This window comes from Stegodyphus dumicola, chromosome X1 (genome assembly GCF_044657685.1).
Source record: "Stegodyphus dumicola isolate Sdum_Otavi_A_Nest chromosome X1, ASM4465768v1".
Taxonomy (NCBI): Eukaryota; Metazoa; Arthropoda; class Arachnida; order Araneae; family Eresidae; genus Stegodyphus; species Stegodyphus dumicola.
Window position 1 is genome coordinate 78,291,327 of NC_140780.1, and position 20,971 is coordinate 78,312,297.

The following is a 20,971-nucleotide window of genomic DNA, read 5'->3' on the forward strand; positions in this document are numbered from 1 at the left end:
TGTTAAATAATGCAATCTTAACATGAATGATGACTGAACACTAGCTTAAAGGGGTATAAATTATAATATTCTAGAAAAATATAATTTTTAGGGATATAATTCGACAAATAAATTAGAAGGCTATCTCTGTAAAGTAACCTTTTCGCCTTTATGAAGATAATGGAAATACAATTGAACAATTAAATGAATTTTGTTTCACTCTTTAATGCACCATCTACTCAAAAAATAAGCATCAAAGTCAGAGCAAGGAATAAAACTAAAACTATTTAATGGATATTTGTTAAATTGATCCAAGAGGTTGTATGGCATTACTAGACAGCATAGCACACAATAAAACAAAGACATACAAAAGCACATGTATTATGAACATCACATCTCGAAAGACCACATTGATTGGAATAATGTGCAATGAAAACATCACACTAATAACGGGTATGATTCTCTTCAGCTGAAATGTATGCTTGACAACAGCGAGGCTAGCTGGCAATAGTGTCGCTGATCGCTTGTTGTGGCACTAGTAACAAGCCCATTCCTGCAGCCGGAGCTCGTGGAGGGTGCCTCGCCGCTCACTTTGATATGATATTCGTCGTCCCAGCTTGTCCCACACATGCTCTATGGGCTTCAGGTCCAGTGATATAGCAGGCCACGGCAGATGGGTAAAATTGTTTCACTCTCCAGAAAATTCGGACCAATCCAGCTCTATTCTGGCGGGCGTTATCATCCATAAATATGTCGTCGTTACCCAATGCAGTGATAAAAAAGGTTGTAGAATTTCATCGAGATATAGAACGGCTCTGACCAAACCACCAGAAATCACGTAGAGGTCGGTGCCGCCATTCGTTGTAATCCCAGCACATGCAAGTAAGTATCCTCCTCTATAATGGTCTCTTTCGACAATGTCTGGAAACCGATAGTGTGTCCTTGGCTCTCGCCATATCTGGGTCGTCCTGCAGCAACAGAGGGATGCTACGTCAGCTGTCTTGCAGTTAGTGATCTACGGTGTCTTGCACATAGCAGCAGGAAGCGATCTTCTACCATTGTCGTAATCCTCTGGCATCCAGACCCACGTCTTCTACAGGGTTTCGATCCCTTTGTTAACGATTCCACAGCCTAGTGATGGCACTACGATGCACATTCAGCTCTCTTACAGCAGTGGATTGTCTTGCACCAGCTTGCAACATCCCGAACGCCTACCAGCGTATTTCATCGTGCAAATAGTGTCATCTGCTCATGTCTTCCGCTATCTCGGATTACGCTGAACTATCGATGCTTGTGAACTGACGCATAGGTCCGGCATGCCTCTTATTAAGGCGTTGTGGTGTGACTGCAGGATGGCATTTTGTGCTAATTTTGGTTACCTATTTGCATTCGGAGATGCAAGCTGTACATCATAAAACTGTATGCTTTAAGTCACCTTTTTACTCTCGTACCTTTACTTTTAGTGTTTATTGCTTATATTTTTAAGACGAGTGTAGTTACACCAACTATCTATATGGATAAACTTGACAAATAATTGGCCTTTTCTTTGAGAGATCTCTCCCTAAGTTTTAATGCATACGGTTGAAACTTAATAATGAAAATTAGACATGAGCAATACAATTAAGTTAGTTTATAGAAACATTCTTAGAATAATCCTAATTACTTCAACATTTCTTTGTGAAAACCCTCACTAGGCAAAATATACGTCACAAAAGCAAACTTGAGTACTTCAGTTACGAATTAAAACCCTGCAATTTACTTTCATCTTTGAGCTATAAAGACACAGATTTTACAGTCTTAAGATCCTGTTATTTTAAAATAGTAATTGTGTTAAAAATTTACCTGACACTAATCATTACCAACAACAACAATGAGTACTGTTTCTCAAAATTAAAAAAGAATCAAAATACTGATTACTAGGGTGGTTGAAATGAAGCCGAATCACATGCCTTTGCTAGAGATCTAATAGTGGTAAATTAGTAAGACCGCTGAACACATATAATTTGATACAGGCTCTAATGCCTGCGAACGGGTTAGCTAAATAGTTTCCATCATTCTTCATATGAATAATATGAAAAGACATAGTTTCCTTTAGAAAATCTTCCGCGAAGGCCTCCCTTTCATTAGGCAGACTGTCCTCTTGTGCTTCGTCTTAATCAATTAGCCTACCAACCTATATATAGCCGCCCAGACAGGAAAATGGTTAGTGACTCTGACTGCCGTATCGAAGGGCCCGGGCTTGAATCACGGAGAGTGAGTGAGTGAGTGAGTGAGGTTTTTGGCGCAAAACCAAAGATGGTTATGACGCGCCAAACACTTGAATCACGGAGAAGACATGAATGTAAATTTTCGGTCCTTCATAGGAGGCAACGGTGTCTCTCCTATTAGGTGCCTCCACAATAAAGTGATCACCTCTTTCGGCCTCAGTAGTGGCCAACGCCAAAGCTAGTGCCCACCATTGGTTAAAAAATCTTTGATGCGTGTGAAATACAGAGACAGATGAGCAATAACATGTCTACAATAACTGGGGAATTTTCTATCGCCAAGTCCTTTAAAAGATTCATTTAAATTTCTGAAGTTTATAAAATTTAAATGGAAAGTTTTAATTTTATTTTCTAAAGATATTAAGATTTAGCATTGTATTTAAGATTATTTGCTGTTACTTTTGTTATGGAGTACTCCGGTCCTTAAACAAATCCTCATTTTTTTTTAACTGAGAAATGAACAAAATATTATTACTTTATAAAGAAACGAAGACTCAAGAAACAGAAATTAAACGAAAGAAATCTTGTAATCTTAAACAAGAACCATATGTGGTTTTCATGTTCAAATATAAATAGTAAAAGCCTATATAAATAACAAATAACATAAACATAAATAACATAAACTTTCAAATAGAATTTCAATGTACCATTTTCTTACTCTTAATAGGCTTATAAGGTATTTCTTATAAGGTTTTTTCTAGTGTGCCTTCGTGGTGTAGTGGTTTTACACGCTGGGCCGGTATTCCAGAGGTCCGTGGCTCGATTCCCGGCGAATGCGTTTGCTAATTTTTCATCTTGCCTGCTTCCAAAAAAAAAAAAAAAAAATGTCCCTATAGTGGCGCCCGAACTAAAAGGGTGATGGATGGTGATTCTCCTCACCCAGGATTTGGCGATTGGGTCCCCCAAAACCCTAGTTTCCCTTTAAAAAGGGGAGTATATAAGGTATTTCTCCCGTTTTCCTACGAGGCTTCGTGGTGGAGTGGTTCTACACGCTGGGCAGGTATTCCAGAGGTCCGTGGTTCGATTCCCGGCGAAAGCGTTTGCTAATTTTTCATCTTGTCTGCTTCCAAAAAATACCTAATGTCTCTACAGGCTTAAAATGTAACTTCGTTTGAAATTCGCTTAAAGTTCTACAATGGACAGATTAAAAGCAATTTTGAGAATAAATTTAATTTCATTTGGTGATCATTTACTTACTTATAATTTACTCAACTAATAAGAAAAGAAAGTGGAATAAGAAATAACAGGCATTAAAGTAAATTTATTCAAAAAATATTGATAAGTGAGGGAGAAATTTAAAACTAAATATTTAGAGAGCTTTAATTTGATACTGAGACGAAATAATTAATGCCACTTTTTGCGTTAATGAGAAATGTCAAAAAAATAGCTTCCGCTACTTATTAAACTCACTGGATAATAAACTCACTAGCTTATTGTTTTCAAATTTCCAAGAACCAATACGAATACACGGTTTCTGCCGTTTAGTAAACTCATTGGTTAATAAACTCAGCCGCTTATTGCTCTCAAATTTCCAGTTACCAAAACGATCACATACTAGTCAATAGAAAAAACGCCGTTATTGGATTGGAATGGAGTATTCAATTATGGCAAAGCACACGAGGGCTATCTGCTTAAAGGGAGGGATGCCTTCGTGGAGGACTTTCTAAGGGAAACTGGCTCGTATACACGTTACACATGGGGAAAACCACGAAAACGCCCATGCAGACAGCCCGTTCGCGGGATTCGAACCTCGGACCGAACTACCAGTGTTCAGCGTCTTTACCGCTCGACCGCTGGTGGGCCAAAACGCCGTTATTAAATTGATCTCCACCGCTTATAAAACTCAAAATGGGGAAAGTCTTGATTACTCAAATTCGTTATAAATGGCCAGTGTAATAAGAACCAAAATTTTATGAAATGTTGGTTGCACTTCCCTAGTTTCTGTGAGACATTTTTAGCAAATCACTTTGTCTGGACTAGAGTTGAGAGTGACAGGATACCTTTAGCTTATGGTTAACAAAAGCAGTCGTCTAGAGACACAGGAAACAAGCTGCTTGATTCAAAATTAATGAGTATTTCTCTAGATGAAAGAATAGGTGAAGTTTAAATGAACTCTAGTTCCCTTTCTCGAACACTATCTGATAGGGTATGGTGTAGTACACAATTAAGTTGGCAGGGTGTTCTCAGAAAACATCACGAATTGCTTCCATGAATTATCTTACATGTTGATCTTTGGTTGAAAAATGAAAGTGGGAAAATGGAAGCTGAAAAAAAAGAAAAGAAAGCATTGATTATGGCTATAATAACCACGAAGTGACAAGTCGACTTTACAGACAAAGGTAGGTGCAGCATTCCTGCTGGCAAGAAAAGGAAATTTTGGGATTGAACAAATCACTGTAGGAAATAGTTTTTAGTTTCAATGTGCGTGACATGTCATATGTCGAAAATGCCTAAACGAAATGGTTTAAGCTTGAAAGAATAAATTGCTGAAAGATTATGATACGTTTGGTAAATACAGCCAAAGAGAAGCAGTTAAACTGCGGATTTTCCAAACAGCCTTGTGCAATTTACTTAAACAAAGAAATAAAAGTGATAAAGAAGTAGTGAAAAAGACAAATGTCTTAGGCGAGAGCAAAGGGGATAGAAAACAGAAAGACTTAGAAACCGTTCTTCTAGAATTTTTTCAAGCTATAAGACTAAAAAATATTCTAGTTTCTAGAACTCTTTTTATCAGAAATGCTGTAGAAATCGGTAAAACGCTAGGAGAAAATTTTGTACCAACTGATGAATGGATCACAAAAGAGAAATATCATTGTTTGTCGGAAACTACACAGTGAGAATCAAGGGGTATATCACCTTTCGACGGAGAAGTGGATAAAAGACGTTTTACCCGGCCTTCTAAAAGAATACAAGCCACACAAAATTTACAATAAAGATGAAACTGGTATTTTTTACACAGAATTACCGGAACACGCATTAATGTTTAAAAGTGAAATTAAAAGAACGAGTTACTGTGTTATTAACGTGCAGTATGGATACGACATTAAGAGGACGCTACTAGTTATTGGGTAAAGTAGAAAACTAAGATGTTTAAAATTAGTCAAGAATTTATCACTAACTTACTATAATAACAAGAACTCATTGATGAAAACCAGTACTTTGACCGATTTTCATTTAAAATAGAGCAGAGAACTTTAAAACGAAAAAATAGCTTTACTGTTAGATAGCTGTGTTGCACATCCCTCTGATATTATTTTGAAAAATATTACATTAGTGTTTCTCCTTGCAAATATGACTTCTGGGTTCAGCCTTTAGACCAAAGTATTATAAAATCTTTCGAATGTCATTAAAACAAAGGTGTCATTTAAAAAAACGATAAACAAAACTGAAGTTTATAAAAATGGTAGAAGAAGATAACTAAGTCGAAGGAGACACTTCGAAGGATATAACTAAGTCGATATCATTGCTACAGGTTATGCATATTATAATCAACACATGTTAAACAGGCTCCCAAAACGTAGTTAAAATTTGCTTTAGAAAATGTGGTTTTTATTTAAAAGAAGCCAGTGAGGAATTAAAAGCTATTTCTAATATTTCGGACATTAATCGGGAAAATTATGAAGATTAGTTTTTAGATACATTGCAACTGATGATAATATTTAGACAGCATGTGAAAATACTGACTACAGTGTTGAAGAATTGTAGTCTCTACAGCATAGCGGCGCTAAAAATACTGTCGAGACGAACGTCCTTTCGAAAGGTTGGTGGAAAGGGAAGTCGGGTAGAATACCCTCGGATCTCCTCTCCGAGGAATTTTCCTTCAAAATTGGGATGGTGATGAGCCCTAGGTAAACAAAATAAATATTTTCAGCATTTCCTCACGAAGTTACATTAAGCGCAATAAATAGCTCTAAGAATATCACCGAATATTTTTTAGATACTTGTTTATGAAACAATGTAAACAAACCTTATCAAAAGAGAACAAATTCGAGCAATGTATTCCGCAAACTGGTTAAGAGGTAGCGGCAGGTTATATTTATTTCCTTATACTCTCATGATTTGATAAAATTTTTATAAAGTCATGAATACTAAAGATGAGATAAAATGAGTGTTATTAGTAAGATCTGAGAAAGTTGTGAGTATGGTTTTTTTATCTGATAAGGAATAGAAAAAAAAATTAGAATCGAATTCGGAATCGCTTTTCCTTTAATAAAAAGTTTGGTTAAAGTATAATTTTAGTTAGTTTGTAAACCAAATGCATTTGGTTTACAAACTGATTAATAAGAAACAATAAATACGCATAATTTGGAAACAGAAAACTTGGATGTAAGAATCATACCACCATCATCTTCTAACAGATAAGCTCGTTGGACAGCTGCTTGATCAATCCAGCTATTTAAGAACTGACTAATATTTTGGACAGTTTGTAGCCTGATTAAAAAGTCTTCTGGAACCTGTAAAACAAAAAAGTAATGTTTATTAGCAACCAAGTAGACAAAAATATAAAAAGATGAGAACGTAACTTAAGTCAAAGTTTGGAAGTCAAAATGTCAGTCTGTGGCATTTATGTTTAGGTTTTAATAACAAAATATCATTTAATTCTTTACTTTCTGTCTCTTTTCGCCACGAAGTTCGATCTTTCTAGAATTTATGCAGATTCGAGTGGTAAGCAGCTTTACTATAAAGTTTAAAAGATTTGCTAATATAGTGTTAGAGTTTGGCGTGCGTTTCCCTGCTCTGCCTACTGTAGAAAACTGATTGCTGGCGACGCTAATGTTGATCTTGCTGGGAATATTTTAGATTGAGGTTAGATCCTGTTTTGGTAAGTGTGTGCTTGAAATTCTGTCGCGGTATAGACAATTTTGTAGTCATTTGTCAAACTAGATTTAATTTGTTGCATTTGTATCCTTTACGAAAGGAAGCTTTGAGTTTTAAATTGGGTCCAGGTTGGCTGGTAAATTTATGCTTGTATATTTTAATTTAAGCATTCATAAGTGGTGATTGGTTGAGTTTGGTTTGGTTTATTAGCTTACGGCAAAGCACTCGAGGGCTATCTGCCTTAAGGAAGGGGTGCCTTCATGGAGGACTTTTTAAGGTAAAGGGGCTCGTATACACGTTACACATGGGGAACACCATGCAGCCAGCCCTTTCGTCATAAATGGTGAATAGAACAGACTTAGTGTTTTACTTTTGTGTCTGTCTGCTTGATAATTAGATGATATTCTAGTGGTGATAATTCACAGAATAAAAATAATACCTTATTGATACCATATTTAAGTTAACTGGAACCCAAAACAGGCGCTACAAGTCAACTTTTTTTTCAGAATAAATTTCAAGATTAGTGCTTCATTTTAGTCATTCCCCTGATAAAGTATTCTACTAGAGCAATGCAGTAAAAAGTTGGGAATAAATTGTAACTGAAGGTGAAATTTTTTATGTCTCTGATCATGAATTGTGGTACTTGAAAATTCACACTATTCTTAAAGATGTTAATAATAATTATGAATGATCATGAATGAAACGTAAGATTATGAATCAAAGATAGTGCTTGGCTACTTATATTGTAATTTAATCGTTTACAAACCGTCACTCGGCGATTAAGCAAAGACGATATCCTGTATAAGGATGACGTAAGTGGGGCAGTTGACTGAGATGAACTATTAAAAGAGACACCAAATTAATTATAAAAAGTTAAAAATTCATTTCAAAAAAGAAATAATTCTTATTAACTTTTCAATTTGGAAATATAACAAACGCCCGGGGAGTTTTCTGATTTGCCTATTAGTTTGAGCTTATGGTTGCCTATTGCATTGCTGCATGCCAAGACTGTGACTTTCTCCTTGCTTGTTTTATAGCCAGGTACCGATTTTTCTTCCCTGGATGCCAGCGTTTTCGAAGGTAGCATTCGAAAATTCAAACCGGTCTTATCACAGTTATAAATTTGATCTCCAGGTATACCCTCCGTTTCATTTAGTTTGTAGAAATTATACTTGAATATTGCAGCATTTTCCAAGTTAGCAGATAGCTTTTCGTTACAAACATTTAACTGTTTGATACCGTACCGCCTTTTCCATTTGTCAAGCCAGTCATCACTAGTAATAAATCCAGGCTCTCCTTCTAGAGATTCATAATAAAATTTTAGGGCTTTCGCTTGTAAAATTGGTCCTGAAAAGGGTGTTTTCTGTTCCTTTTGCTACTTGAACACAAGTAAAGCGCCTCGCTCACTTTTTCGTATTCACCAACTTCCAATACTTTTTCTTTCCATTAAACAATTTCGGACCTTTTCTTTTTCCACCCTATCAAAGTAGTCCGTCCAACAACTAAATCCATGGTAATTTTGTTTACACTTTCTCCTTTGTTCAGTTTCTTTAAGGCATGTATAGTTTCATTTTGATTGCCATTTTAGTTTGTTTTTCTTTTCTTTTCGAACGGCATTTTCACTTCAAAGAATATCAAAAGTTTCCAAAAATATGTTAACATTTATACGTCTGGATGTGAAAGGAACAATACCCGCAATGAACTGGTATACGTTTAGTTTGCAATAAGATGCTGTCACAAAACTTCAGACAAGTCTCTTAACGTTTCGCAACAATACAATGGAATGTGAGTAAGCGGCCACTTGCTACCTGACTTTTTTCGTATCCTCAAAAGAAACAAACAGCGTTGCCAAGTATTACAGCATATCTTGAAATTTGTTAGGTAGTTCCAAGAATTAATAGCACAATGCGAAAATGGCAAAAATTACAGAAAAAGAACACTCAAATCTTTGAACAGAACAGGAAAGATATACGCATAAATAATAATGATATGTACTGTATGTAATATTTGCTCAGTTTGGCTTAGAGGTATCAAAAGTTCCTAAAAAGTTATCGAGTCACACGGAATGTCGAGATATTGGGAGTCGAGTTTGCAGGACTATAGTATATTGGAGGTACTTAGTATATTGGAGTTGATTTACATTTTGGGTAATGAGCTTCATAGACTAAACATGCTTAGGAAACAATATACCACCGACAGCAACAATTCTCAGCTCTCTCCCTTTAATCTGAACTACAGCTTTTACTGTTTTTATTTTGCTGCAGCAAGTTTTCCAACAAGCAACGCAACAAGAGTCCACTAAACTGAACATGGATGATTCGGCGGTTAACTTTAGTTATTTCCTCAGACTCAACACAGACCATTAGAAAACCATCGGAGGATTAAACAAATGTATTTAAAAAGGAAAGATACCGTATCATCAGTTTCTTTTTCCATCTTTTGCATAAAGCTCAGCTTGCTCCTTTTTCCGTTATAAAGCTCATCGTTGGAGGAACTAATTTTAATTTTTGTTCCACTTTTAATTTTCTTTAAAAATGTAGAATTGGTTTCATTTACGGTTTTTCCTGGAATAGCTTCATCTATTGCTAAACGAACTAAATGAATCCGACCTTAGTTTTATTTCCTGCTAAGACTGGAATTTAGAGAGAGAAGGTGTGAATACATTTTTCTTCATCTGGTTTGTTTTATTGTTTATAATAATACAATAAAATGAATTGTTTAAAGTTAAATAGTAAACAAGATAAAATACCTCATTTATTTCGTTGATATTAATCAAATAACTTTAAAATTGACTTTGTTGCGAAAGATTTATAGAAATATTTCTGACTAATTGTAAAATAACCAGTATTAAGAGAACAACTATATCGATAATCGTCAATACCAGTGGTACTGAAAAAGTATTCCTAATATAAGTGATACGATATTCATGTAATTATATTAAAAAATATAACTTTCTCATTAGCAATTTTATTAAAGTGCACCAGAAATTACAAAATACTGACGATAAAGAACAACGAATAACATAACAGAAAACATAACGAAATAACATAACGAACATAACATAACGAAACGTAACATAACGAAATAACACAACAGAAAACTACTAAACTAAAATTCGTACTTCCTACGCTCGAGCTAAGGGCGAAGTGGGCGAGTTCACTGCCGCGCTAACAGTTTTTACGTAAACTACATGACGTGAATTGGCTGCGCACGCAGTCGAACAACAGACTGCCACAGAGCTATGACTAAGATTCTTAAGAAATAATTTCAATCAAAGATTGATTTACCCAACAGATGACAAGCGGATAAGCCCTCTGAACATTGATTGCTCAACCTCGGCTGCTTTCATTTTTGTGCCTGTGTGTCAAGTGAATACAAGCCGCTTTCTTTCATAAAGCCTTTCACAAATGCATCAGTCCCCTTAAGCAGATATCTCTCTACTTTTCGCCCTAATCAGTTAACCAAACCAATTCGAAGACTTATCTAAGTTTTAATGATTTAATATTATGAAGTGTTTAAAATGAGATAAAAAATTTGCATCTCGTATTTTATGTTATTGTAGAGGCAATAAATTCATTTTGAAGCAAGAGTCATGAAAAATGTGCAATGCCTTCGCCGGGACTCGAACCTCAGACCTCTCAAATACGCGGCGAGTGTGCTGACTACTACACCACAAAGCCATACTAAGAAGGTGGGAGAAGTATCTTATATACTTCCCCTTTTAAAGTACGACTGGGGATTAGGGAACCCAGTCGCCAAATCCTGGTGGTGGAGAATCATCATCCACCACCTTTTTTTAGTTCAGGCGCCAGTATAGAGACATTAGGTTATTTTGATCCGGGAGACGTGATAAATGAGCAATGCTCTCGCCGGAACTCCAACCTCGGATCTCTCGAATACGCGCCGAGGCTGTTGACCATTGCACCCCAAAGGCATGCTAAGAAGGCGGGGAGAAATACCTTATAATGCAATGTGTAGTGTATTATTATTATTTAAGACGTATGCACAGAACCATACATACACACACACACACACACATATATATATATATATATATATATATAATTAATCAATACTGTCTAGGAAATAAATTATATATATATATATATATATATATATATATATAATAATGATTAATTGAAATTCATTGAAATCGAAGTAAAATTTCTAATACTTGCGAAATAGCTGCAAATATATATACATTTAAGATATAAAATATGTGACTCAAAATTATTAAGTTTAATTTGCCAACATGCCTTTTTGTTCCTCATTTAAATTTGGTTATATCCCCTTCCTGTTCTAAATTGGTTATAATAATTTGTCTGGATTGCGTTTTTCCCTTGCAGACTTGCATATGTAATACTTCTGCATTGCGACAGTTCGTATCCAATCGCAAATCCAGAATTTAAACAAAGAAATCAAGTCCATAAATATTACTGCTACTACAGCGCAGCCCCTTTTTTTTCGACGTCGCCTTCTTGCTGGCAGCGTATCGTTTAACCTATTCGCCATTGTACTGAAAATGTAAGCTGTGCGAAATTGTGGGGTGCATAGGGCATCCATAAATTATGATGTGTGAATCTATTTATGCATATCAAGGTTTTCTCTATAAGAAATAAAATTATGCTTTGAAATCAACGACCAGTTTTGAAAGGCTTTTTTCTCCTTTATGCATCTTACGCCGTAAAGAATCATCAAGATATCTACAGAATTTATATTGCATTTAATTAGTCGGACAGGAACTCTCAAGTGTCGAATGGGAAGTTTATTCCCCAACTCAAAATTTATTAAGCCACTTCTTCAACATTTTAAAACGGAAAAATATTCTCGAAATAATCAGTTATTAAATGTCTCAAGAGATCAAGCATTAGCAGCAATTTCAAGCTCGTCGAACCTCGGCTTTTTCTATCAGTGTTTACAGGATGTGAACGTCCTGTAATGTCACGAGCTCTGTTGTTGTACATGCTAATGTTCACTTGTCTAACCTATGGTCAGCCCAAGCCCACGAAATTCCTCGGGGCAAGGAGCGCAGATTTACGCCTGTCTTTAGCAACAGCCTTGAGCACTTTCAGTTCCGCCCCAAATTTTGATGGAGAGTACCCCCCGGGGGGACGGGTTCGGAAGACTCCCACCCCTCTTCCTCTACTACCAGTCTCTCGTTAGGACTTTCGGCTGGTCGAATATTTAGAGTGCCCTCATGCCGCACGGACACTACAATTACTAACATCCGTGCCTTCTCCGGGATTCGAACCAGAACCAGCCCTTCGGCACGGCAGTCAGCTACGCTAACCACAATTCCAGTTGGGCGGCTCGTCGTACTTTACGGACCTTAAATGAAGAGACTAGTTTCCTAGGTTATAGATTTCGGCTTGGAATTTCTGGAACACGGCTAACATTTCTTACACTCACTAGTCGATCTCCATCAATGCATTATACTCCTATTAATAATTATTAAACTGAGTTCATACAACAAAATAAACCGAGCATGCCCCTTTTTTATTTCCACTTGCTATTCATAAAAAAATAACTTTTAGATTGAACTTACGCTAACCCTCTAAAACTTTTGTAGAATTTGTAGGAACTTTCTGCAGGTAGTTTATATCTCGTACGCTTCCGACTTCTAGCTCATTTCAAAAAGCCGCATTATTTATGGCATCACCTAATATATCACTCTGCGGTATTGGCACAACTCGAAGAACATGAAGCTTGAGTTTTGGCCATTCCCACACGAAATTGACCTACCAGCGGCGGAGCGGTTGTCGCTGAACACTGGTAGTTCGGTTCGATGTTCCAATTCCATGAACGGGCTGGCTGCATAGACGTTTTCGTGGTTTTCCCCCTGTGTAACGTGTATACGAGGCAGTTTCCCTCAGAAAGTCCTCCACAAAGGCATCCCTTCCCTTAGGCAGAAAGCCCTCGAGGCTTTTCCGTAATCGCATAAATCAGTCAATCAATCGAACCCACAAGGAAGTGTTTTCAGCTGCTGCTATATTATATAAGCTATATTTATCCACTTCATGTTTTGAGTCGCCGCCAAACGGAATAGTGGTTAGTGACTCTCACTACTGTACCGAAGGCCCTTGGTTCCAATCCCCGAGAAGGCAAGGATGTTTGTATATGTATAGTGTATGGTCAGTGTATTGCTCGTCAGGCGGGCCAGAATGCGTCCCAAATTAAATAAATAAATAAATGTAATGTTTGGGGTACTTTAGAAATATGGTGAAAAGTCTTCTGGTATGGATTGGTGGTAGGGTAAAAGGTGTACGAGATCCCCGGCCTTCCCCCGGAATGTCCAAAATCGGAAATAGAAATTTGCAAAATCGTGCTGTTACCTACATCATGCCCAGGGCTGTTGCCAACGGCAGGCGTAATCTTGAACTGTTTGCCACGATGAATTTCGTGGGCTTGTTCTGATGTCAGACGAGCGAGATTAGTCACAACAAACACAACATGTTTTGATTAACTGTTTACAGATGATGTTTATCGATCATAGAGCTCGATAATTATTTTCTTGCGATGTAAGTCTGTGAAATTGCAGTTACTTCAGTAATACATGATTGAGAAATATGATACGGACAATAACGTTCACAGCAAATATTTTTGTTCAAAGTTATTTCGACACTGCTGTTTTGAAAAACATGAAAATTATCATTGATGGAATGAAAGCTTAATAATTCTATATTTCCTTTATAAAATTGTTGCTTTTATAAATTTCGTGATTATACTTAATTTCATTATTTTTTAATAATGTATATTTAAAAATTTGTGATTACCATGAAGTAAAATAATTTATTAATTAATTCTTGCAATTTTGAATTAAATATATTGTAGGGTTTATATTTATTTTAACTAACATTTATTTTAAGTTTAAACTATCTTTCCTGTCAAGCCTTACTTTCCCCTGGAATTGCCAATGCCAGAGTATGTACATTTTAGTAGAACGCGCAAAGTATTCAAAATAGTCAGCGGAAGTATTCTGAGTTAAATAGAAGGGAAACGAGTTCGAAAGTGTGCTTTTCTTGCTTCACGAGCGTGGAGGTGACTAGTTAGAAATTGAAGAACCACGCGTTTCGGCATGTGTGCTTGCCTCGGTAGATAGTTAAATCTTTCAACGTAATATTCAGAAGTTTGCTGAATTTTCAGCGGTATCTTAGAACGCGGTTAGGTTAGTTACGTTTTAGAGAGCCTCGTAGGTAGTCACTTGTTATTATTCATTTTTTAGTTTCTTATTTTTATTTTACCGCCGGGTCGGCGTAGTTTGTGAGCGTCAAGAGCACGCATCTATAATTTCTAAAGTTGAATAAAAAGGGATTTAAACCCTTCCCAAGACTTGTACTTTCCAGTTCATAGCAGTCACCACTATTGTTGCGTGCAGGTTGAGAGCGCGCAACATTACAATATAATGATATTTTTCTTACTATATCGGATATTAAAAATATAGCACTGTTGTATCAAAAAATATTTTATATTGCTAGAAATCTGAATTCTAATAATTTAATTGAGTAAAGTAAATAAAGAGTTTTTAGATTTTTAAATCATTTTAGGGAAGGTTATTATGATAGATTTTTAATTTATGTTGAAAATCTTGAATTATTTCTAAGAATTTTGTAACTGTTTTGAAAATGATGTCACTATGAAAAATGAATGAAGTAATTTTGAATCATTTGTATAGAATATGGTAAATAATGTTAATGAATAACTGTATTCAAATTTAGAATATGTTAAGATAAACTTTGAAGGCTCCCATTTTATGAAAAAATACTAATTTTTTAATATATAATTATTATTTTTATTTATTTATAAATATATAACGGAGTGAGGTTTTATTTTTTTAATATAATAGAATATTTAACTCTTAAAAAAGACCAGTCACTTTTATGTAAGGAGCGGAGGCCTTTATAAGTAACTACCAGAGCAGCCCTTTAACCATTGGTGAGTTAATATATCAGTCAGTTAATGTGGATTTGCCCAACAGTTTCATATGTTTGTAGTTTCGGAAAGCTGTGTGGTCTTCCAGTTTGTAAAATAAGAAAATTAGAAATATGAAAACATAATTTCGTAATATTATTGCAAATTATGTTAAAATTCGAGTTATAGTAATGAAAATTAGTTGCATTATAAAATCTTGGAAATTTATCGTGATTTTCCAAAATAAGTAATGAGTGTATGGAATTTTTATATTTGTGATGTAGTGTGAAAAGTTCTGAAAAGCCTTCCCTGAACAGGTATGATTGTGAAGGTTCTAAACCTTAATTGTGGCAAATTACTTCAAGCTTCTTTTCTATGTTTTTCTCCAAAGAAAACTGTTTTTATGTTATTATTATAGGGTATTGCAAAACTTTTAGTCGCTAAATTTGTTAGACCTAACTTGGATATACAAGTTATTCGTCTTAATTTGAATTGGAATTTTCATATGCTTATCAATTTATTTACATTATGTTACATTGAGGAATTTTATGGTAATACTTCATAATTAATAATTTTGATATATTACCAGCCAGTTATATATCAAAATTATTAAGCCAGTTAATTAATTAAAGCCAGTTATCTTGTATAAGGAACGAATGCTTTTATGTACCGTTATACTTAAGCATCTTATAGTAATTAAGTTGATTCGTTTGTGAGGACCTGCCGATTTTTTTAAAGTTATTTTGTTATTGTACTGTATTTTGTTTTGTTTGTTTATCAGTTTCTAAAGAACATTTTACATTACTTTAAGAAAGTTTGGATTGTTTTATAATGAGTAAATAATTATTTTTGATAGAATTTCATGAATATGTAAACGAAAATTTTTAATTTTTATATTGACTATAACAGGTTTTACAAAAAGACTTTCAAGACAACAACTGTAGAAATTACACTATGTTACCAAACGTTGCCATCAAAAGTTGACTGGAATACGGCAATAGATTTTTAGCAATGATTTTGCGATTTAATCTAGACCCGGAGACTTCGCTCTCATACAAAAGCATTGGTTTGGTCTGCTGCCGCACTCCAGTTTATTTTGGTGGCGCCGCAGGTAGAACAATAATAGAACTAAACTAAGAAATACATTAATAAGTGCTAAGTTTCAGTATCAAATGTGTGAGCTATGAAGACAGTTAAATTATCAAATCTCAACGCCATCTGTTTATAAACTATAATATAGCCCACTAATAATTATAAACTATATATAACAATAAAACAAGAAGTAGTGAATGAGTTTGGAGAATTTATTCATACTTTAGGGAATGAAATTCTCATCCTTATCAGTTTGTTTCGCTTGAGTATAAAATGCTCTCTATGATATGTCCTTCGAATGAGGTTTTGCATTCTTTATACATTTTCCAAGACAAAGGATATTCTATATAAAATTTATTGAATATTTCTTTTGCAACTAGTGAAAAAACATTTTGCAATCCACGTCACGGCAGTAGAAACGTTAGACATTATATTTATACTCATACTTAATTTAAAGGTAAATTCATCATTATATTTTGTTATTTATCTTTATTGTTTTTATATTGGTGTATATGAAATAATTATTCAGATATGTTTAAAATAATTATTGATATTGCTCATTATAAATGAGGAATTCGAGAGAAGGATTAGAAGAATGATATTTATGTTAAGTAATTTGTAGTGCACCATTACTAACATATAGTGAAACTGGAAAAGCACAGCCAACAAATTTAATAATTACCCGTAATAATAATTATAATTAAACAGAGTACGATCTTTTAAAAATCAGATTTTATTATTCATTTTTTTAAATGTTTTTGTAAGAAAACACATTTTGTTTTTATCTTATCGGATATCGTGAACCACTTCTGGTCCCTTGAAGTTCGTTATAACGGAGTTCGACTGTATTCTGTAGTTTTAGTATAGAAATAATAAATATCTATCAAGGGAAAAACGTTCTTTTCTTGCACATGTATATTAAATTCAGCAAAATGCATTTTTATGCCGATAAAATTTCCAGTTTTCCCTCTTTTGTTTCAGCTTAACGTAAGAAAGTATTAAGAAAGGGATAGTCAACCTATTCCCTAGCAAACATTAGTGGTTGATTTAAGCTATTATGGTGGGCGGTGGACGTTTCTGCCCAGTAATGTTCAAGGAAGATCGAAACATGCATAGATATGTTGATATATGTATATACACACAGCCTTTAAAGTTTAGTTCTCTACTTGACCATTCTCCTTCGCGCATCGCGCAATACTCTCCTGTTTCCGTATATTTACACTACTTTGTTGTTTGTTAATGAATTTTCTGTGAATAAAAGTTTAATATTGTAAATTATAGTATAAATAAAGGCATAAATATAATTATATATTTTTTACTAAACCTCTACTTAAAAGTGTTTTGCAGTTAAGCTATATTAAGTTACTGTGAACGGGTGGGGGGCGGTAGAGAAATTTTACTGCCTACAAAGTGAGCGGAACGAATAAAAAGGTTGACTACCCCTATATTAAGAGAATAGCCAAAATGCACACAATTAATGAATATCACTTTAAAATTCTTTAATATTTATTAATCTAGTTTAAGTAGCTATATGCGGATTCTTATTGAAATCACCAGCGGCTCATAAGTAAGTTGAATGCACTTAAAATTTAATTACCTTAGAAGTTAATTTCCTTAAAGAATTATATGTGAAGGCATTCATCATCCCAAGGCAAATATACCTCACGTGTTTCAGAGTAAACAGTTAGCATGTGAACTGATCTTTCTTTATTTGTACGTTGAATTTCAATTTTTAAAATTTATTTTTCTATAAAATAATAAATTTTTAAAATTTATTTTTCTATAAAATAATAATAGTAGTAATATGTCTTCAGCAGTTCGTTTTTCTTTGCTTATTTTTAATTACTCGATATACTATTATAAACCGTCTTTATAGGGAACACTATGTTTTTCGATATTATTTTATCAACTTATCTTTCTTTTCTGTTTATAATTCCATTGCATAATTCTATTGTAGCAGAGAAGAACAATATATTTAATAGTAAATTATTCTTACTTCATGAAATTTAGTAGCCACAACAATATGTTTCTTCCTCAGAAGATGCAAATCAAAAGGATGTCAATATTATTTAATATTTAAGCTGGGAATTCAAAAATTTTGGAAGGTTATTCTTCTACGGAATTAATGATTATCTTCTCAAGTAAAAACGGTGCATGCTGTTTCATGGACAGCTTTCCGGTTATCTACACCCAAAAAAAAAAAAAAAAAAAAAAAAAAAAAACACCTTTATAAAATAGATAACGTTAGATAGGTTTATTTATACGGTTTTATTTAACTCATTTCTTTGTTTAGTAGTTAGGGTGAAATCATGAAATTAATTTTGACTTTCCTTATACAGCCAGATTTTTCTGGAAATTTTTTACATGTAGATATTTATGATGTAAATATAAACATTTTGCAGGAATTTTTCCAAATTTTATTCCAGATTCTAGTATTTGTTTTCTTTATTATTATTTGGTATTGAAGTTTTCTCGCATATTCTTTCTGAACGTCCTAACTAAGCAACGGAGATTTTAATATTTTAACTATAGGAAAGACGAAAAAATGATCTTAATACCTTTTTTTTAATTTAATTTCTAAAGTCGTTTATTGAATCTTCTCAAGTATCCAACGTTTTTAGCTACTATGTAGTTGCTGACAATGCCGAATTTTTAAATAAAGAGATTTAAGCCTTCATTATTAGTAGCCTCGTTATTTTAAGTAACAATGATATAGGACAAGTTCTAAATTAGACAGAAATTTTAACAAATAAAACATAAATTTATGCAATTGAATATATCGGAAGACCATGAAGAACCCCCCCCCCCCCAAAAAAAAAAACGCCTTCTAGAGGGAATAAATTTCATACGTTGAGAGGTAGTGATCTTTTCTTCCCTCTTCATTATTTTTCTATTACCTACAGGGTAAAACCTATCAGATTTTTATAAAAAAAACTTTTAAATTAGGCGATTTTAGTTGAGTGCATAACCTCTTTAGTTATAAGTAAATAACCTCTTTAGTTATAAGTAACTAAAATAAACTTTTATTTAATAATTTAAACGCTTCGTTAGTACTTCTTTACTGGTTACTGATGAATATTAATAACACTGCATTAAAGCATTATGGTTTAATAATTAAGCTCGAAAATTAAACAAGGGAAAAAATCAGGAAACAAAATCAACATTAATTGGGTCTACTTCATAATCGCCATTGTAACATTCAATTCATGAAGCTAATATTTTCTAAGCACTTAAGTTTACTTCTTATACGAATGGTAATCAGGGATGATTTAATACTCTTATTATTCCATGAATCAGGCAGGCCGTTTGCCAAAAAAATGCATATTTTTTTACTCATCAGATATTGTTACGCTATGGGGGAACCTCGAAACCGTATGTAAATGTCGCCCGCAATACTTTGAAAATATTTAGAGAATACCCTTAACACTTAGTGACCAGAAACTCCCCACACTTTATAAACGGAGTAAACAGTTACAAAGTTGGTTTGATAATTTCACTGATTCCATGCCATACCAGATCGTAATAATTTTAGGAATCTGAAGAAACTAAACCTGTAAGATGTTAATACCTCAAAAGTCATTTCTTCTTCTCATATAGCTATTCAAATTCTATATCGCACATCTATCCTGTGAAGTGGCTTTAACTTCACAACTTTACCGAAATTCACAACTTTATTGAAAATTACTTTGTATTATAATATAATAATAAATATAAAGAATATCTTGTTCTCAACAGTCACAGCCACACATTATTTTCCTTAAAGCATATCTTGTATACTTAGTTACTTTCAGTAGTATACTCTGCTTCTCCTAAGGTAAAATCAACTGCTTGCAACGTGACAGATTTTTAGAAATGGAGAAAAATTATAAATTATAGATACTAATTTAAGTATTACATAGCATAATGAAAATCTAAAAAATTATCAAAGAGTGATATAAAGTGGTATTAAGTGATATAAAGTGGTGATATTAAGTGAAATAAAGTGGTGAAAGTGTAGTAAAATATTTTTTTTTCCACCCAACAGTTCGAAATATATTCTTCATTTGCAGTTAAATCTGTTAATATACGATATCGAATACATTTTAATTTAACAAAAGATATTTTTAATGACTGTACATATTTTTTCCCTTATCATCTTTTTGTGCATTTGATTAATTTTCTTAAGTATGTATATTTCGTAGTTTCATTTTTGTGAGCTTATTTCCCAAGTCTTGATGTTATACAAGTATTCTTTTTTGAACTTTAACTTTTTTTAATATAGGGTTGTCGTTGATAATATTGCTATCAACAGAAGTCCATTAAGCAAAGTTAAATTTCTTTACAAAGATATTATTTTATTTTTAGTTCATAAGTTAACCTCAAACATTTACGATAATATATAACACAATACAAGTGATGATAATAAAACGCCGGCTTGGGAGCATGCTTATCAACCAAATATCTCACTCTTTTTATCTTAGTAAAACCTATGCCAGAATTAAAGCTCTTGCAAGTACAATGGTGAATTTTTATACAAACTTCGGAAGTATTTTCGAACTTTTAAAAATAATATCTAATATTTCATTATTTTCTCAATTTCTTAAAAAGTTTAATGATTTATCCCATAAACAGGGAGTTTGATACTTAAAGGTCCTTAGAAATCTATGCAGTTTTCTGAACTTAAAGTAAAATTGTATCGGTATATTTTTAAAGTGTAAATTTACGAGGTCACCTGTCAAATAAATGCAGCACATAAAAATTTTAGATTTCCAACAGTGTACATTTCATTAAACAATTATAAGGTATTTTATGTTAATTATGATTTTGATTTTTACTATAACTTCTCCTTTACGTATTCCTCACCAGAGTGCAAATTAGCTTTCTGTGTATTTAAGCTGAGGGTTTTTAATCTTTATACTTCTGACAATCGC

The 20,971-nt window shown here is 33.6% G+C and overlaps 1 protein-coding gene across 1 annotated transcript in view; it reads right to left on the bottom strand.

Moving 5' to 3' along the window:
* LOC118196476 (uncharacterized) overlaps positions 1–20,971 on the bottom strand; it is an 85,821-nt gene that overhangs the window by 14,591 nt on the left and 50,259 nt on the right. The window contains exon 2 of the mRNA XM_035367940.2: positions 6,583–6,697. Coding sequence (XP_035223831.1) covers positions 6,583–6,697 — 115 coding nt within the window. The remainder of the gene's footprint in view (positions 1–6,582; positions 6,698–20,971) is intronic.